The sequence below is a fragment of the Typha angustifolia genome, chromosome 9, assembly GCF_048772165.1.
Source record: "Typha angustifolia cultivar Huaian chromosome 9, ASM4877216v1, whole genome shotgun sequence".
In the NCBI taxonomy this organism is placed as follows: domain Eukaryota; kingdom Viridiplantae; phylum Streptophyta; class Magnoliopsida; order Poales; family Typhaceae; genus Typha; species Typha angustifolia.
The window spans coordinates 10,109,355-10,130,583 of NC_133247.1; the positions used below are offsets into that span (position 1 = coordinate 10,109,355).

Genomic DNA, 21,229 nt, shown 5'->3' on the forward strand with positions numbered 1-21,229 from the left:
ATGTTGGACAACCTTGCCACCGATCCCAGCTATATGCAAGGAGTTGTGGTGAAGGATGGACTCTTGGTGGACAAAGGCAAGATAATTGTTCCAGTTAACCGCCACTTGCGCTTGGAGTTGGTGTGCCACTTCCATGACACCTCCATGGCTGGACATGGAGAGGTGTTGCGCACCTATAAACGGTTGAACCAGAGTTGCACATGGGCTGGAATGAAGAAGGATGTACAAGCCTATGTCAAGGCTTGTGAAGTGTGTTAAGGAGTGAAGATAGAATCGACAAAACCTGCCGGCTTGCTACAATCGCTTTTGATTCCAATGAAGGTTTGAGAGAATGTCGCTATGGATTTCATCGACGATCTACCAAGGCCAGAGGACATTCCGTGATCATGGTGGTGGTAGATCACCTCAGTAAGTATACACATTTTTTAGCCTTAGTGCATCCCTACATGGCAAGAAAGGTTGTGGAGATTTATGTGTGCGACGTGGCCAAGATACATGGTATGACAAAGTCAATCGTGATCCTATATTTATAAGTCAATTTTGGCAGAAATTCTTTGCCCTCCAAAGGACTACCTTTCATATGAGTTCAGTCTATCACCCTCAAACAAATGGTCAATCCGAGGTGCTAAACCGTTGCATAGAGCAGCACTTGTAGTGCTTTGTCGACAAGCGATCACAATAGTGGCTATCTTATTTGCCATGGGCTGAATGGTCTTACAACACGGCCTTTCACTCGGCCATTGGCATGACCCCGTTCGAGGCCGTTTATGGTCAGCCACCTCTGACCTTGCATACATACTTGCCATCGACCAGAGTTAACCAAACTGAGGTGGATGCGATTATGTGAGATTGTGATGAGGTGTTGAGGAGACTTAACATGCACCTAGCAGCTGCCGAAAACCGAATGAAGCAAGTCTATGACCAGCGGCACCAAGAGAGGTCCTTCTTGATTGGGGACTGGGTCTACATCAAGCTCCAACCATATTGGCAAAGCTCGGTTAGACCCATTCCTAATCAAAAGTTGGATTCAAAATTTTATAGACCATACTAGGTGATCAAGGGAATTGGACCCGTGGTGTACCGTCTAGACTTACCTTAGGAGGCGCGGATACATCTAGCTTTTTTATGTCTCAAGCCTTAGGGCTAGAGTTCCCTATGCTGAGCCAATTGGAGTTGTTCCACCTAAGCCAATAAGGGCTAACCCCAATGAGTCAGAAGCAGAATTGAGTACTCCCATTCCAGTTCGGATCTTAACCAGACGATGCACTTGAGTCCAGGACGAGTGGATGACTGAGATTTTGGTAGAGTGGCAAGGACGTACAGTGGACGAGGTGACTTGGATGCTTGAATTTGACTTCATGGACCGTTATCCCAAGCTAACACCTTGAGGGCAAGGTGAATGTAAGCATGGTAAAGTGATACGATTCATTCCATATTTGCTGGGGGGGCGTTCAAACGGGTTATGCGAACGCCTGCACACGTTCACAAAAACAGATAACGCAAATTGTGCGTTCGAATGGAATCGAACCGTTCAAACGTGATTGTTCGAACACCTGCACACGTTTGCAACGGCAAGGAACTGTAATTTTATGTTCGAATGCGATCAGGCGCGTTCAAATGCGATCGGGCACGCTCGAATGCATCGCGGTGAGAATTGTTAGTTTGTTAGGGTTTTCTAACTTAATTGATGGGTCTTTATGGTGAGCTTATATAAATATATGGAGGAAACCCTAATTGAAAAAAATCTGATAATTGAAATGACATTGTGTCTTTATCTTTTTCTTTACTTGCTCTAGCCATTGGCGCCCTCTCCCACCTCCTTTCTTTCACCACCCAAGTATTTGGTTGGTTTTCTCTAACTCCTAATTCCCCCTCTTCTACAACAACTTCTCACCCTTCACACCAAGCAATTAACCTAGCACCTATCTAGCCATTGAAGAGCTATCAAGCTAAGGTTTATCTGACCTTCAGCCACTGTTTAACTGATATCTCAAGATTTAGCCATCCAAACCCTATGATCTTGAATTTGTTGGAAAGCTCTTTTCAAGCGCGACAACATATCCAAAATTCAGAAAGATTCAACTACTAGATCATCTGCAGCTTTCTTCAAAAGTCACATCCACAATCTAGTCTAAAACCGTTTTGAATCGGATCAAGACTTTTTACATGTAATTAATAATTAGTTAAACAAGAGTAATAATCACAGAATAATTAAAATAAAATTAGATACTATATATATATATATATTTTTTAATGATATAATGTGTACATTTAGCCCCTTGTTATGTTTTTATATAAAAAGAGAATAACCATTTTATAATTACTTTATAATTAGGATAATTAGATTTATTAGAAGCATATTAATGTTATCAGAATTATATATATAAAAATTTGCATACGACACTCTGACTTTTAATAAAATTATAGTTTAATATTTACAAATCGAGCCATATAATGTAGCGAATATGTGTAGAAAATGCCATGCTTGTTATCTAAACTTAACCAAACATCTGAGTAAAGTTAACTATACTAAAAAGTCTGAACGATCCACTCTGCAATCACTTGTTAGAATCAATAGGTGTTCAAATCGTTTATTATGAAAATACTCTCAATCAACTTATATTTACCCAACCTATACTAACTCAACTAAACCCAAATAAATTCAACCCAACTAAATCTAACCTATACTAAGGATATTTTTAATCATTTAGAAATAAAATATCTCTAATTAACATAATATTCTCATAGTATTAGTTCGAATCTAACCCAGAATAAATTTTGGTATATATTCGCTAAATCATATGGCTCGATATATAAATAGTTTAAATGTAGTGTGTAAACTACAATTTTACTAAAAGACAAGGTGTTATATGTATGGTATACTTTGAACCTTTGTACAAGATAGTAAAATTGGATATTAGGTGTAGCCCGTGCATGATGGTCTAGTATGATTGTATCATTTAGAGTTAACATTGATAATTAAGATACTGATAAGTGTATTGATTCTATCACATTTTAATATACATAATTATATAATGGTTGTCATGCATCATATATGATTGCGTTTGAAATTATTATAACATAGTTATAATTATAATGCATTATATGTTGTTATATTTGAAGAGATTATAGTATAATTATATCACATGGTATATATATATGGTAAATTATTGTTTCATACAACGATTTTAAGTTAATTAATCATAAGATTGATACGTTGAAAAAATGATTAATGAATTGCTCTTCCTAATCGCGGTTATAAATCACTATTGGAGAGAGCAATTTATTATAGATAAATAGATTGTGAGGTAGAGGGAGAAGGATGTCGATAGACAATCTATGTCTGTGAATTAGTATATCATATATGAATTGCTTTCTCGAATAGTGATTTATAAATTATTTTCTAAGATAATTTGTACTCTAGCATTCAGAAGTTAATTCTTTCACTATAGCAATACTTGAGCAAAACTCTAAGTATAGAGTGCGGGGTCAAACCGTGAAACGGAAACCACACAATGGTTGAAAGGCATCTCTCGCTATTCCAATCTTGAAGCACACGTACGCTTAACGCGTGCACTCCTCTGTTCCTGTCCTGTTCTCCCCCTTTCCTCCTCTCTCTCTCTCGTCCGCTGCAAGAAAGCACCTTTGATAGGATCTCAACCCCGCCACCTCCAGCAAGCGGCGGCGGCGCCTCATGGATCCCCCTCTCGATCCTCACCACCACCACCACCACCATCGTCACCACCTCGCCGGAACCGGTCACCCCAGGTATGAATACGAACCCCGCCATCCTCTTCCTCCTCCTCCTCCTCTTCCCCCACATCCTCCTCAATTCCACGAATCTTACTACCCCCAACCCCACCCCCAACCCCCGTACCAACCTCCTCCTTCTCCCCTGCCTATTCCTCCTCTTCACCACCGCCACGACCGCGAACCCTACCATAACGATGCCCGTCTCTGTTTCCCTTACCCACCACCTCCTCTAGATCTCCCTCCTCCTCCCCCTCTTCTTCCTCCTCCTCCTCCTCCTCTTCCTAGGGTTTCGCCCCGTGAAGAAGCTCCTCCCCATGGATTCTATGATGGCGGCGGCGTCGATAGGTTTAGGGTTCTGAATGAAAGGTCCAGGTTTTCCCAACTGGAGTGGGCGCAAGACGAGAGGTGGCGTCTTCCCTTACCGCCGAAGGATGACGTTGTCGCATCTCCCTCGGGACAGAAGCGGCTCCATTGGGCGCAAGATCATGTCTTGGAGGAGGATTCCGGTGCGAGGGCTTATAGCAGGCACGGGTCTTGGGATGTGAAAGATTTCTCCTTTGAGCCGGGGATGCCCGATGCTTTCTTTGTGCCAAGAAGAGCGGAAGAGTATTCCGCTGTTATGGAACGGCTCCCTCCGCCTGCGCCACCATCGCGACCGATGTGGTCTTCTCCGCGTTTATGTATTGATGCAAAGATTGTGGAAAAGAGCGAAAGGACCATATATGATGCCAGGGGCGGCCCCTTTGAGCACAGGCTTCAAGATGACTACTTTATGAGCAAGAAGGGGAAAAGGAAGATGCCCAATGGAGGAATTGATCGTAAGAGGCCTCCACAGAAACCCAGTGCTCTTTCTAGGATTCAATCTGGGATATCTGTCTGGAATAGGATAGCAGAAAAACCTTCATTTTTGTCATCATCTTCTTTGACTCCTCCTTCTCCACCCAAATTTTCTCCCACAAGGTTTTCTGATGAGCACTGTTCGCCAAAATTTTCTCCTGCGAGATTTTCCGATGAGCATCAAACAGAGATGGATGCGCTGGATCTCTCGTTCCGGTCCAATGCCCTGGTGGCTAAGGTCTTGATTTCGCCAAACAAAGTTGTGAACAGCTCTAACAAAGAGGGCCCTAATGTGATAGCGCCAAATAAGAAGATGATAAAGAAGAAGAAGATGGTGAAAAAGAGGGAGAAAGTGGTTCTTCCTATTGTTTCTGCACCACAAGGGTCTACTGTAAAGATGGGAGCCCCCAAGAGGCCAATATCAAGCAGTCCTCTCAAGCCGTATCATTCAATGGAATCAGAAAAGGCAGTGGCCTCTTCTAGTGAGATTGTAGAAGTTGGCAGTCCTAAACCTCACACAAAACGGATGAAGAAGATGACACCTATTATTGAGAAGAACTCAGAGAAAATTATTATGAGGACTATTGAATGTGGAAACAAGGAAGTTACAAAAACCGCAAGTGGCATGGGTTGTGAAAGGTTGACTAATGTTGATACAGATTCAGAGATATGTGAGCAAGGGTTTACTACAAAATTTGAAAAGAGTGATGGAGACAATGGCGTTGTTAATATATTGGAAGTTGGTGGTAGTAAGGATATCCTGGAAGAAGAATTTTTAACAGTTGGTGAGAAAGATAGAGTGGTTCATCTGAATACACTTCCTGATGCAATAGTGGCATATGATGCCAGCTCACAGTCTTTCACTAGAAAGGCTATATCACTTGACAAAATTACTGCAAAGGGTTCACCGAAGGCTACAATGGTTGATAACAACATGGAGGTGGATCTTGTGTACCAAGCACCTGAAGTGACTGATAACTGTGGAATCTCTTTACGACCTGAAAATGCTTTTGCCATATCATCTAATGTGGTTTCTTCTTCAGTGGGAATTATTGATGAAGATGTAATATTGGCTAGTCATATGACTTCCACCTTCACCAGCAGTTATCTCAAAAGTGAAAATACAGAAAGTAAGAGACTAAAACTAGAAAAACAAGAACAGGAGGTTACTATGGGAACAAAAGATAATGAATTTCTTGATAAGGAAAAGAGAACAAGATTCGATGATGCGAGTCCTGCTGAAGATGATAGTCTTACACTGCTTTCCAGCAATGAGTCTCTCCAAACTGATTGTTTGGCCCCTAGGGAGAAGAGGCTGGAGATTTCTAACAGGAGTGAAACTACTATCTCTAGTATAGAATCTGCTAATGCTTTGCCCAAGTTTCAAAATGTCTTGCAAGGTATTAATGGAGAACGACCTTTCCCTCCATTGTCAGATAATCAGGGTTGCATCAAAGACAGTAATGATGGGAACCAAGTGGAAAAAGCTAGCATCAAACAGGACATTTTATTACATTCTACAGGATCATTAATATCTGAAACTGAAGAGAATATGAATTCAGACAAAAGCTTGCTGTCTCATCATTCTTTACCTGAGAAAGAAAAGGTATTAGAAACAGTAAAACATAAAGATCAAGTGACTGTGGACTCCAAATTGGTTGGAGCAGAAGAATCTAATCGGCAGAAGACCTCTGCAGGTTGTGCACTTCCTAAAGTTATTCCAGGTCATGTGAGTTTACCTAGTTCATCGAGAGAATCATCTCGTTTGAATCACAATGCTAGACACAGGACATGGCACCGTGACAACAACCTTTCTTCTACTTCGGCCTCGAAAGGAAATCTGCAGCTAGCAGGGTATAATTCATTGACTAAGCTATTACCAAAGAAGCATGGAAAGCTTCAGAGTTCTTACATTCGTAAGGGTAATAGTCTTATTAGAAAATCAGTCACTGAATCTGCTTCCCTTTGTTCATCCCATACCCTGGATGCTTCAAATAATTCAATTAAGCATGTCACCAAGAGAAGCTTCAAATCTGAGGGAAAAGGTGACTCAGCTCATAATCCTACATTTGAAAGACCTAAAACACCCCCTTTACCCCTTGGCACCAAACCTATAAGTTGCACTATTGATCCTCCAGAGGATACTTGTCACCCCTTGCTCGAGAATGTGATTCCTGAATCAATTGTAGAAGATCAGATCAGACATCCAAAGTTGAGTAATGCTGGTGATCGAAGTATGAAATTGGGAAAATCTGGGCCCTTAGGTACAGGAATGGTGTACGTCAAACACAAATCAAATCAGTTGGTTGCTGCCCCAAGGCCTAAAGCTGGTGATTCATCTAACTTTTCCTTGGAGAAGACCCTGACAGTCCCTTCTTTCATATCTTCTGATCACTACTACAAGAGAAAAATGAATCAGATCATTTTGGATTCTGCCTCTTCTGATGGTCAGAACAGGAAAGACGTACTTCCTGCTGATAATTCAAATTCAGCTGATCATAAAGATTCAGTTATTTCCTCCTTGGAAGTCAGCAAGACTAGTCCATTCAGGAAAAGACTAGATAAAGGTGTGTCTTTTGTCAATTCATTATTTCCTTTTGTATTTGTTATGGATTTGGCAGTATGAATTTTAGTATTTTCCTTTGGCGATGCTACATAGAGAGCATAATCTTGGGTTTATGTTGGTCTATAATTTTTAACATGACCACATATTCAGTTTTCTAAAACTAGCTGAAGTTTTGATGAGCTGGATCCTAAATCAATAATATGGCTGGTTTTAGGACTTCTAAGTGAATAATATCGAAAACATATAGAAATTTAATTAAAAATGACATCATAGATACATGTATCTATTATATTTCTTGTTGATTCTACTAAGAAGGTGCTTCCAAACTTTTAATATGCAAGCAAATTTTGTGCTTTAGTCTTCAGAGCAACTTTTTTAAATGCAGCCCTTCGGAAAACAAAGAAACTAGCACATTTCTCTCATGTGTGGACACTCGGTGGCCAACAAACACAGTCGAAAAGTGTGACACCAGTTAATCAGTGGAAGGTGCTGCCTCATCTTTTTCCATGGAAGAGATCAATATATTGGAAGAATTATGGGAGTAACAGATCAACAATGTTGAATAATAGTTCCTTATCAGTAGTCAGGTAACTATTAATTGTGAAACCGATGTGAACATCATGTCTTATTGATTTATCCTTGATGTTTTGGCTTGTTTTCATCTTAATAGTTATCTCTGGTCTATACATAGACCAGCTAACCAGTAATTCTCTGCTATGATTTGTTCAGCCAAAAATTGCTCCTAACAAGGAAAAGAGATATGATCTACACAGTTTCCAGCAATGGCTTCTCACTGCGAAAAGCTGGGGTTTTAAGCATTGGTGCATCTAGTTTAAAATGGTCACGATCCATTGAGAGGCGCTCAAAAAAGGCTAATGAGGTGAGTGAATGCAATGACATGTATATGTTCATAGAAATTTGTTTACATCAGCTAATGAGGTAAGTGAATGCAATGACATATAAATGTTTGTAGAAGAAGTTTAAATTGATCTGTTTACGTCAGCTTCACTGGTTTACAATTGATATGAGCACCTAGCTTTTCCCTTAAGCTATAAACTATTAACATCATCTATACGAATGTGTACCTGGGCATGTATGTGTTTGTTAATGGTGGGAAGGACCTGTAATGCAATCTTGCTGGAGTAAGTTTGCTGATTTAATTGTGACTGAATCACTTGTTAAAATCCACATATTGCTTAAATTGCTATATCTTCTTGACTTGAATGTTTTCTTTTGGTAACATGTTTTACTAGGTAATTTGGCCCAAATGAAGAGATTTTAATGTTACTTCTTTCCATTATTCTTAGATTAGTTTATAGCAAATGTCATTTTTATTAGTAAATGTACACTGCTTGTTTCATAATATACTGATTTTATTCAATATGGTGATCCATATTATGTGATATTGTGGTTTAACTCCTGATGATAAAGTAGCTTTTGAAGTAATACTTAGGTTTACAAATATTATATAACACTGCTTGTGTTAGATTTCAAGCCAGAAAATTGTTATTTTATAAAGAGCTGCTTTATCTTATTTTTAGGTGGACATCTTTCATGTTCTCATCTTTTATTCTGAAATAGAAAATTATAGATAAGATAGACCTTCTCATCTTAACCTTTGAACTTTCATTGCTTCTACGTTGGTTCTTGCCAATGTTATTCTATGAAATAAGAGTTGCCACTCTGTTGTAGAGAAGACGAGTCTATCAAGTGTTTATTTTCTTGACTGTGTCTCCCAAAAATGTATATCACCTTGTCATCGACATTCTCATTGTCTTGGTTGTTTCCTTAATTATTCATCATCTTGATTCTTCTATATTTATGTTGTCATTATTCTATTTTCTATATGGTATGAGAAATAAGTAGCACTCTCTTTTAAAAGGAAATATCATGTCAAAGATAGGATGCAGGCTGGATCCAAACAAATCCTATCTGGATCTAGCTCAAAGTAGGAAAGTATTTCAATCGTTTTAGCCAATGAAAGCTTTCTGACTATTGTTTTGGAATTTGGATCGACAACGAGCAATATTGATATGTATCGACCGCTTCAAACCATGGGCTTTGAGAGGTCAATGCATCTCATTAGATCTTTTGGAAGCTTAATGTATGCATATTTTGTGTTGATCCATTGGTATTCAAGATGAGGAGAGTACTCGTAAGAGACATGTTAGCTAATCAAAGTGTAGGTACTTGCCAATTCAATATTAAAGGCCATAAGATTTTGATCCTTTTCTTGCAAATGCTTGTGAAGCCAAGTGATCTCCTAACTTATTTCTCGAGTATTATTAAATATTAATTATGTTGTTTGCTTAAGCTTAATGAAGCACATTATTGGACATAGTCCCAAAGAAAGATCGAATTGAAGAATTTGAGGAGCATTCGATAATTTGTCTTGCTATAGAAAATTTAAGCTTCAATAAGGAACGAGATGGAGACTGGGCTGGTTGTCAATTCTGATTTGGATCCAAAACTAGTCGGTGGCTAGCTTTTGATGTTTCGGCCAAAATGGCCTAAACACCTTCATTGGATTAATGTGTCAAATTTGATTTTTATTTTCCAGACTGGATCCAATCCGGATCTAAAATTCAGATGTTCCATGGTTCTCCTTCCTCTTTTCCTTCCTCCCACCTATCCTAGATGTTGTGTACCCTTTCTCTTATTCCTAATGTGAACTATGACTGTATGACCTCTAGCACACTCCTGCAACCTCCTATGAGCTCGTGAGTCTCCTTTCTCTCTCTTTCTCCCTCCTTTAATTCTTTTCCAGATTTGATCTCTCTTCTCTCTTTCTTAAACTCCCTTCTCTGCTACTGTAAAAGTCTTTCAATTGTTGTTGCAGTAAAGGAAGAGAGTGGGAGAGAGAGTAAGAGGAGACAGGGTTGTAGAGGCTGTTGTAGTAGAAGAGAGTTGGAGATGAGATAGGGCTGCAGCCGAAGCAGGGCGCAGTTGGGGGAGAGAGATTTTTAGTTTTCCTACTTATTTTTCGTACCAGTTTTTCTGCAAATTTAAGGTTTTTTTTTCACTTTTATAACAATTTTTAGAATGTTACATATTAAAAAAATTAGTTCAATACTAAAACATCCAATAGGTTATCATCGTATCGGCCAATTCCAATCCTGAAACCGATACTTTGAAGCATGGATCAAGCCTCATGTGTCAAGAGTACGTGCAAGTACTCTTTGGAGAAGATCACTATTGTAATGTTCTATTTACATTTAGTAGATAGTCGGTTACCTAAAACAATTTTTATTCCTTTTTTTTTCTGCTAAGAATGTGCAGAAAGACCAAGAAAAATTACCTTTCTTTTTCCTATAAATTTATGAAGCCTAATTTGGATATTCTATAAAATCTTTTACATGTTCCATCTTGTTCACTTTCATATGCTTATTGGCAACAAGTGTGACCTTATAGACTCGCCTAAGAGGTTCGAGACAATCTAGGAGATGCTTGGATCTAGTCAGAGTGAGCCTCAAATATGATATCTAAATATGAACCATGTGCTTTCTCATTTGATTACATTGGTCAATGGTCGCAATACTCACAATGTCATTAATGAAGAAAGGATTGGTAGAGCTTCCCTCATGTATAGAGTCTTGTGAACTCCTTTTAGAAGGTTATATATGAAATAGATAAAAGAGTTAGACTTGTTAGAGGATGATATATCTTTTAGTCTATGAAGCATGGATAAGGATGTGATACGTATAGGACAATATGATAAAATCTTGAAAAATAAGGATATGAAATGCATAAGATATGTAGATTATATATGTACATGTTAGTGGACATGTGTACTTGCATTTTTTTAATTAAGGAATTATATATTATTGCTACATATGATAGCTTATATAAGGAGACCTCTTCTCCACTAAAAGAAATACCATCAATTACAAAGGTCCAGTATAGTTAAGTAGTATACAGTGTTTTGAAAGGCGGAATAGGCAGCCAACATGGCAGTTGCCATGAAGGGGCGGCGCACTAGCTGCCCTGCTATGCTGAAATGCGTTGGCAAAAGGTAGCTAGTCTCCTAAGTGCTAAATAGTGTTAGGTGGGCCGAGCAGCTCGAGAAGGCCAGCCGGCGCTTTGGCCTGCCAAGTCAAATGCAGATAATAAGTGAAATGGGTGGAGTTTTATAGTAGATTGGGTTTAATAACTAATCGATATATAAAAGGAAACCCAACTCCTCTTCTCTCTCGATTGCTGATCTCTCTCGTCTCTCTCTCATTACACACCGGCAAACTCTAGAGGCTAGCTTCCTTTTCTCGATCGACAGAAGATCGAAAGATAGCTAAAGAAAAGAATCATGTGACTTCAAAAGAAAGAAATAATGCAATTAATTGGTTAGATAATAATCCTCAAGAGCAAAAGGTCTTCCCCAGTGAAGGGTTAACTTAGGAGATGGTGACAAAAGCATTAGGTGCGAAAGAATTTTTATCATCAAGGAAAAGTGCTAGAGTTGCTCAAGTTACTACTAGTAGCATTTCTTCCACTTCTCTAGATGAGCAATTGATCCAGTCAGATAAGGAAATAGGAAAACAGAGGATGATGATGATGTTGAGTTAGAGCTTAATGATGATTCAGATGATAATTTATTGGCAAATAAAGCTTCACTTAAAAATTGTGAAGAAGACTAGAAATCTAATTTTCAATGTGAACTTGTTATGAATGTGATTCTTGTGATGATTGTGAACTTGTTATGAATTTGGATGTGATAATTATGAACTTGTTATGAATTTGGATGTCATAATTGTGAACTTGTTATGAATGTAATTCTTATGAACTTATTATGTTGTTGATAATTTTGAATTTTTTATCATGCTATTTGTTTTGGATATTTGGTTATGACTCTTGTTATGAATTTGATAATTTTTAATCTTTGGCCATGTTCTTGTTTTGGATATTTAGTTGTGATATATATGAACTTGTTATAATTGTGAATTGTGATTATGTTATTTGATATTGTGACATAGTGCATCATTACAAATTTTAATATTAAAAATTATAAATATATCATATATAATTTTTTTATTTTTTAATATAAAAATGCTAGACTATTTTGTCACTCCCATTTTACCTTAGCACTAGGCAGTGGGGTGACTGTCCGCCATCCACGGTCGTCTTTCAAAACATTGGTAGCATATTCCTAAGTAAGATATAAAATAAATAAGTAAATCCAATCTATAACTTAGAAGAAATTGACCATCGTAACATAATTTCTTAATATACTATAAAATACAACAAGCCAACTCAATCTTTTCATAAAAAGAAACCTTTTAGATTTGATAAAGAAATGAAAGGTAATAGTTTCCTTTTGTTTGACTAATATCAATAGAAATCTCGGAAGTATCTAAGAAGTATCCAAAGTGTGTTGTATCCGATATGATATCCAATAAGGGTATGTTGAGGATATAGAAGAATTCATGTTTCCTAGCTATCAAGTTTTGTATCGACCCTTTGTCCTAGTTCTTCTGTGTACTTTTATTTTTATCAGCTACTTTGCTTACATATGACCAAATATTTTGACCATCCATGAAAAATTCTGACATTTTTTTATAGTTAGAACCTCCTATAGAATGCCTCTTTTGTATGGGCATGTTTTAAGTCCATATGCAATGTGTTGATGTTAAAAATTTCAGATCTGCTATCTTACTTGGGTGTAGATGGCTCGTGATGTATTTGAAAAAAGAACCCATTTTTCTTCTAAATGTTGTAGTTTGCGTCTAATTCAGGTTGAACCTCTCATCAAGCAAAATATATATTTTTAATAGTTAGATTTACTGCCTTGACCCCTTAATTTTATTTGTCTAGTCTATTTTGGAAAGATGTTTTGTATATTGTACTTGGTTTGTTGCTTGATACAAGTTGAAAGAATTGCAAAAAGAAAGTTCAGCAATCAGATTACTGTAAGGCATAAACTTTTTCATTTGAGTGTTCTGTAAAATTTATCTTTGAACCTCATCGATGGTATAATACATCCTACATGCATAATTGCATTAACAGAACATTTGTCTTACAACTGAAAAAGTTTCCACTTAAATTATGCTTCAAAGTTCAAACTAGTCTCCCTTTATAGAATTGTAACCCTGGATGGGAAATTTGCTTGTCCGTTTAGCTGAACTGTATTTTATGTTGCAGGAAGCTACATTAGCAGTTGCTGAGGTTGAAAGAAAGAAAAAGGAGAAAAGGAAGCGCATGTCTAAAAAGGGGAACTATATACCTAGTAAGTTGTTTTTTATGCAATTGTGCATGAATGTAGGATGTAGTACAATCTGTGTCCTGCTGATATTAGCATACTAAAGAAATGGATATATTTTCATTGAAATATTTGTCAGAAATTTATCATATTTAAAATGCAATAATCTTTTGTTCTTCTAAATCAGACTGCACATAGTTTTGGCCTCTTGGGCATAATTGCTCAATTGCTCATATACCCATATAGATCATGTTTTGTGCCCATTCTGCATGTAGTCCAACCAGAATTAAACTATAATTGAGGAAAATACTCAAAATAAGCTTAGTATGCAGTTGCTAAATATTCTTGTCTTGGATTTTCATTATTATGGTTGGACTCAATGAAATCTTTTTACTCCTTTTAGTTCTTTCTGTTGCTTTTAGGTGCAGTCATCTCAAGAAGTTAAAAAGTATTTTCAAGATTCCTCCAATTTTGATTTAAAGTATAAACAGTACTTACTTTTGAGCCATTGACTGCGACTTGAGATTGTAAAATAGCAGTGTTTTGAAAAGCAGCCAAGGCAGGCTCCCTTGGCGAGGACGCAAAGGGGTAGGCTGCAGTGATTTGGCGATTGGGCCGACCAGCACCCACATCCTCCTCTCTGATGTTGGAAACCACTCTTTTCCTTTTCTTCTCTCACCTTTTGATTCACCCTCTCACAAGCTGCCATGTGTCGCTGACACACCTACTCACTCGTTCTTTTCTCTCAGTCACTAGCTGTCCCTCATCACTATCATGCACCCATATTATTTAGATGCATTAAAATATGTATATATATTGTTACACACACAGACACACAAACACACACGCACACATATATATACACGTATACATATATATAATTATGTGTATATATATATGTATATACATATACATATTTGTGAATTGTGATCTTTTATTGTTATGGTTGTAAATTGCACTATTAAAACTTTTATATACATGTAATATGCTATATCACTATATTAGTATATATTAAATATCATATAGTATTATGTTTTTATTTTTTATATATTAAAATTGCTAGTCTACCTTAGCACTTACCTTAGGGCCCACCTTCTGCCTTGGCGCTAGGTGGTGGGGTGACTGCCTCCACTACTGCCTTTCAATACATTGTAACATATTAGTACTAGCTGATGAGAGGAAAAGCTTCAAGTTTCCACTTTTTCCGTCCTTGGGATCAGGTTTTAGAATCCCAACTGTAAACTTATTAAATCTTCTGACAAGGATTTACTATGAAGTTTATAATCTAGCTCTTCTCTTTCTCTTTGTCTATGCATATATAAAGGTCTATATGTTTTATATCACAAGAGCAAGCATCATGTTCTATCTGTAGCCATCTTTGCACCCCAGAACAAACTACACAACCATAGTCAGTCACTTTTGAGCAGAATACACAAACCCAGTCTATATATCTATAATATATTTATCTATCTACATATATCTAATGATATATGAGGCTGGTGCTCTTTTCTTGAGTTTTAATCGAAGAACTTTCTTGGGTACTTTTTCTGTTCTAATTATTCATATATGTCTGCATATCACAAGAATATAATCTAATGCACGGGGGAACATATTTGATGTAGCAGTTGTCCTTAAATTATGGGTGCTGATGATACTTTTTCTGTAATTTGCATATGTGCAGGGGAGCGTATTTTTCGTGTTGGTTCAGCTCGGTACAAAATGGATCCCTCTAGATGTTCATTAATAAAAATACCAGGTTTTTCTTTCCTCTTGATGCAATGCATAATGGTTACTTTCCCGATGTTTCCTTTGAAATTTTAACTCTATATTTTACATTCCATTGAGAAATGAGTATTAAAAGTGATGATTAATTAATACTTTTTGGCAAGCAACTCATTTTCTTATGAGCTTCCAAATGATGAGTCATCAATTGAATATTTGAAACCTGCTTTCACAATTGAGTACTTTGGTAGGACAGTGGGATCATTAAATTTGCAGGATTAACTTTTGGAATCCATTTTCCATCAGACTTTTTGGAACTACCTGGAGTCTCATTGGCCTGCCCCTTCTATGAAGAAGGAAATATGAAATTTGTGTTGCAATGGAACTCGTGAAGACAATCTCAGTTTAGATTTTCTGTACAAAATGTGCTATCATAATTTTGATTGCCAATAGAAAAGAATGAGAAATATAGAAAGTTAGAAACAAATAATCACACTGTGGTTGTATACAGTATTTTTCTTTGTTTGATGTAACATCAAAAAAGTATACTAGCTACTAGCACATCTTCTTTGAGAGCTAGAAATTGCTGGTATTGGCGCTTTCTTTGTTAATATTTTTCACCGTTTTGTATTATATTGTAGAGAATTAGAGATTCTTTTTTTTTCTTTATGCTTTTAGATTGAATATGCATGGTTAAGTATTGAGGTCATAGGATACAGATTGAGGGAACTGCAGTAGATTTAAGATATCCTAAATACATGGATTGTTATGCCAATCAGCACAACTCAATACTTGATTGTGTTAGCAAACTTTTGAAAATTTGAAACCTATGTAGGAGTAGTGTATCATGATAATCCCCTATATCCTTTGGGCAGAACCTTGCCAATCCTTTGTCAGATTGGTATCTTCTATTTGGCATTGGAGCATCCCGCTCTGTACTGATTGTTTACTGACACTCCCATGACACTAGCGCAATATTTTTTTTTTCAATCATTAAAGAGCACATGGGCTGTCTAGATATGATTTATTGCTATATATGCTTGCCTGTGTCGCTTTTTTACTTTCAACATCCATCATCTTCACTTCTTATGAGTCCTGATCAGCATAAACAAGCGTCATTTCTGCACTTTGCTTCCATTTCATTGACCATGTAACTATCTACCATGCTGTGGTCATTGGGGCTCTCTGCAGATGAGCAGTCCTCATGTGCCACCAGTCAATCAGGAAGCAGCATTCAGGCATCTTTGGTTCCAAGGAGGTTATCGATTGGAAATGATGAGTATGTTATCTTCCCTTTTTCTCTCCTTTTACTGTTAAGAATTGTATGCATCTTTAGAAAATTCATATAGAGATCATTATAATTTGATATGCCTGTGCACAGATATGTTAGAGTAAGCAATGGTAATCAACTTGTTAGAGATCCAAAGAAACTAATTCGCGTTTTGGCAAGTGAGAAAGTCCGCTGGAGCTTGCACACTGCTAGATTGCGCCTGGCTAGAAAACAGCAGTATTGTCAATTTTTCACCCGCTTTGGCCAGTGCAATAAAAGTGATGGGAAGTGTCCATACATTCATGACCCTGCTAAAGTGGCTATCTGTACTAGATTTCTTAGAGGCTTATGTTCAAATGACAATTGCAAGCTAACTCATAAGGTGAGATGTTCTGCCATTTTATTTGTATTACATTTTTTTTTCTCTTGGACATTTTTGACATCATTACAAGATTTAATGTACAGGTCGTTCCTGAAAGAATGCCAGATTGTTCTTACTTTTTAAAAGGTGCCCAGCTATGCTGCTATCTGCATGTCATGTTGTTTTATCATTTTTATCTAAATTACTATTCTCATTATGCATTTCTGATACACTGACAGGATTGTGTACCAATACGAATTGTCCTTATAGGCATGTAAATGTGAACCCAAATGCTTCTGTTTGTGAAGGTTTTCTTAGGGGATATTGTGCTGAAGGTGATGAGGTATGTATCATAAATTTGATAAATTATAAATATTCATTTCCCTAGTGGTCCTGCGACTTCTTCACCCCTCAAAAGTTGTGCATGTGTCTTACTGTTGTTGAGGTTATAGCTTGTATGATGACATGTCTATGGTTGTTAAACAGCAGTGAATTATTGGCTCACCATTATAAGTGGAGCATCTCAATACACTTTCATGAACCACTTATTGATCTATGCCACTAGAATTGAGCATATCTTATTTTAAAGAAATCTAATTTGGGATTTGGGATCTCTTTCATTCCTCTTGACGTCTCTTTGCATTTTGGTGTTTGATCTATATAAATTACACTTCAAATTTTAAAAATCAAAGGAATATTTCAGTTTGTCCCAAGTTATTTGCCTTAAGAAAGAGGATTGTAGAAAAATTGAGGAAAATCATGACATTAGAATCTAATTACATATGTTACACTAATATATAACGTTGAAGGACTTTAATTTAGCCCCTAAAACCTATTTTAAGGACCTAGAAATGTTTACGGATTGTTTTTTGGCATATCAAGACTATTCAATATGCCAATGGTACACTGGCTCAACATTGCACATGCCAACAATACGTATCTTCTTGAGCCAAGGTTGGCATGCCCCATGCCACTGGCACACTAATCCTTGATTCACCATTCTACCAATAGTTTGGCATTTTATAAAAGTTAGCTATTTAGATTCAAGCCCTACTATTCCTATTCTGCCATGAAAATTTAGATAATCTTGCTAGAGCTGTTATGACAAGTCAATGCTAGGGAAGACAATACCCTTTTACTTCTGATCCACATGATGAGCTCACTTTAGTGGTTAGGATCATGGTTTGGAACGATCATTAATATTGGCTGATTCCAAATCTTCATCTCTGTAATATACACTGTCTTCTTGTTGATGAATTATACTAGCACAAGCTGTGATGCTCCAGATGAATGCTGTTATAAGCTTGAAGGAACTCCTAGTTTTGTATTTTGTAAATGAACAATTTTAAGGAATAAATTCATTTTCTCACTGTTTTTTTTGCCATTTTAGTGGCCAATGGATGAAGATTGGTGAATTTTCTTGAGAGGCATAAAGCATGACCTAACGACTATTTTCATATAAAATGCAAGATAAATTACAAGAAGTTGATCCCATGTTACTTCATCTCTTTCTCTTCTTGAGTTCTTGTTCACTGAATCATGTTCTGAGTTAAGATGCTATACAATTTCCCATTTTGTCTGCAATTTAAAAGATTGTTGCCTAAACAGCTTCCTATGGTGGGTATTGAAGTATCAAAATATTTAACTTCCTCTAGATACTGTAGTCAAAGGCTTTCTCAATCAAAATAAGTAAACATATGGACAGCCATTAGAAAATAAAAGACGAATCATACTATTTAACAAGGACAGTGTTTTAACTTTTAAGGAGTCTTATGTCTGCAATGTAGGACCAGATCGAGTTTTATTGTCTTGGAGATTTAAAAGATCTGATTCCTTTCTTAGTTTTATCTTAATAAGACTAGGTGTTCAATTGTTAGTTTCTACCATAATTTCCATTCTAATCCAATTTTACAGGATATACAGCTAGAATATTCAGTTATGGCTTTATTGAGCATATTCAAAACTATGTTTTATAAAATAGAAAACTAATGTTTGTACGATGATATAGAAAATTTCTATTCATATTTAGCAATGATAAAAGGAAGGAGAAGGATATACATGGAGCCTATGAAGCATGGATATTTCCAATCCATGCATTGCTGCATCCATATTGGATGTATCAAATATTTCATGGGTATGTGGAGGATACTTCATTTATGTGTCCAATTTTTTAAATTAAAATTAAAATTCTTGTATGGTTCAGAAGTCGGATACTGTTAGGATACGTGTAGGGGCTTCCTAGATAAGTGAGAGTCCAAAGATAAGTCTTGTTGAAGAATTCTTTAAAAATGTTGACCATAGATGTTATTTCCTGGGGCATGAGTTATGAATTTGAATGAGGTCCCTATTAAGATGCAATGTCATAATGAAACTCATGATGTACAAATCAAAATTTTCTTCATTTTGTTTCTATTTTTAGTAACTAACAATTTGTTACGCTTGGTAAGTTTTGTTGGTAAATAATTGGAAATGTGCCTTTGAATTAATTGTCACATGCAAAAGCAATGCTTTCTTAATAAAATTAAATACAAACATAAATATATATTTTATAGTCACATTAATATAGAAAAGTACTATACGTCCATGTGCATGTGTATTCCTGTACACGAGCGCTATGTATTTGTGACATATCAAATCCTTGTTTTTCAAAAATTGTCATATTGGTATATCTGTATCCACATTATGGAACTATTGACTTTTCTTCTATGAAAATGATTGGTGTAAAGATAAATTCGTATGAACTTCTACTTAGATGAGTACTTTTTGTCCTAATTTATCATCTGAATTCTATATAGAAGTAGCAAGTGTAATGTCTGTTTACTTAGATTTTCAAAGCAGTAAGTAGAGTCAAAAACATTTTATTGGCACTCTTCTCTTAGTCGTCTTTCCATATTTACATCCTCTTCATGTGCACATGCAACTTAGGGACTTACTTTGATGAAGAAGGATTAGTATGGATTGGTTAGTAGTGGAACTCCTCTAATAACTAACATTTATCTGTTTAGTAAAATTTGTTGTAGCTGATAACATATGGGTTGATTTATCTATGAAAGCCTTGAAATATGAATGCAATCATTTCTCTTGTTTCTTAGTTTATAAGCTTCTGCTGAATATTGAAATCACTTTTTTTTGCAAGCAGTGTCGGAAAAAGCACAGTTATGTGTGTCCTTTCTTTGAAGCAAAAGGAGAATGTCCACAAGGATCTAAATGCAAACTTCATCACCCTAAGAGTAAAACTAAGCCCAAGAAAAGAAAAGCAGCTGCGAGCCAAAGTAGCAGTAGTGGACGTTATTTTGGTTTCAGCATTAATTATGTTGCTGAGCCTATCAAAATTCCCTCGGACAAACTTGAAACTGAAAAGGACGAGGATCTCTTTTGTTCTGGTGGCTGGTTTGCAGATTATATCAGCCTCAGTGATGGCATTAATGAAGATGGTGAGGATTATAATCATCCTAAGGACTTCCTGCCAGTGCAGTCAGAATCTGATCAACTGGACTTAAACACAGAGGACCTTGATGCTCTCATCAAGCCAATTCGGATCATGAGGAAGGCCAATTTGACAAATTTTTCCATTGGTCTTTGATATTTTTGACAACAGAATTAGTTCCTTGTTTGATCAATCAGTTCTTCTGTTTTTGCTTTAATTTCATTTCAGGTATGATGGTTGAGTTGGGTTGGGTTGGGTTGGGCCCGGTTCTCACTTTCTTCTTCAATTGTGATGGCAATGGCCTTTGACTGAAGAGGCTGGAGAACCAGGTATGTGTTGTACATCACAAATGATCATTGAATATTTTTTTTTTTTTTTTTTGAAGATTACACTTTTCACATAAAAGAAAAGGAAAGAGAGAAAGTGTATAGTTCTGACTTGTATTGTTTATGCTCAAATCAACAGGAGAAATTGTAAAGAATAATTTATTTATTGAAGAAAAGATTTGACACTTTAGGTGGATTTCTTATGTTTTTATATGCGAACATTGTTTCTTATACCTTCATATACTCTTCACGGGCAAATTGGATCAATTTCAACTTACATTTTTGTACTTTAAAATAAATATTTTTTAACTCCAGTCCTGGGCTCCAGGCTAAATTGCATCTGTTAGATTTTTTATTCAAAATTTAATAGTGTAAATGACCAAATTATCCGTACCATTATCAGTGTTATGGTAATTGTAAATAGTCTTGTAAACTATATGCCGAAGCACGTCCGAAATTGTTTGAAGCACTGGAACAATTGGATGACATGTATCAGAGATTTACAACGGAAATGGAAGGGTTAATTAAATTTTTGAACCCCACAATATCTTTCAGCACCACAAATTTGAAAAATAATTTTTAGAGTTTGACTAATTAATAGATGGATAAATTACTCGTGTATTCTTTTATATTCTTTAATCTTCTCCTTTAATAATCTCTATAGTAATTTCTCTAAATATTAGATTCTAAGTTGATATTCTCTAATTGTTTAACATTCACTTCTAACAGAGGAGAGAAAGAAAAGGTTGTTTTCATCCATCTAATTAATTAATCAAT

The 21,229-nt window shown here is 36.3% G+C and overlaps 1 protein-coding gene across 2 annotated transcripts; it reads left to right on the top strand.

Moving 5' to 3' along the window:
* Positions 1-3,527: 3,527 nt before the first annotated feature.
* LOC140767514 (uncharacterized) lies at positions 3,528-20,648 on the top strand. Of its 2 annotated transcripts, XR_012105585.1 has the most exons (11): positions 3,528-7,157; positions 7,542-7,743; positions 7,886-8,036; positions 13,289-13,373; positions 15,028-15,102; positions 16,260-16,347; positions 16,450-16,720; positions 16,804-16,846; positions 16,939-17,042; positions 19,839-20,455; positions 20,592-20,648. XR_012105585.1 is itself a non-coding variant. In XM_073107451.1 (10 exons), the coding sequence occupies exons 1-10, from the start codon at positions 3,695-3,697 to the stop codon at positions 20,280-20,282; spliced, it is 4,926 nt and encodes a 1,641-aa protein (XP_072963552.1). In that variant the 5' UTR covers positions 3,528-3,694; the 3' UTR covers positions 20,283-20,648. The 2 variants fall into 2 exon arrangements, 1 of the variants encoding a protein (XP_072963552.1); XM_073107451.1 differs by having other exon boundaries at positions 19,839-20,648.
* Positions 20,649-21,229: the final 581 nt, after the last annotated feature.

Excerpts from the sequence above, each read along its gene's own strand:
- LOC140767514 (XM_073107451.1), top strand. The coding sequence starts at position 3,695 with ATGGATCCCCCTCTCGATCCTCACCACCACCACCACCACCATCGTCAC. Across the intron at positions 7,744-7,885 it reads AGTTCCTTATCAGTAGTCAG|CCAAAAATTGCTCCTAACAA; the intron begins GTAACTATTAAT and ends TGATTTGTTCAG. Across the intron at positions 8,037-13,288 it reads GCTCAAAAAAGGCTAATGAG|GAAGCTACATTAGCAGTTGC; the intron begins GTGAGTGAATGC and ends TTTATGTTGCAG.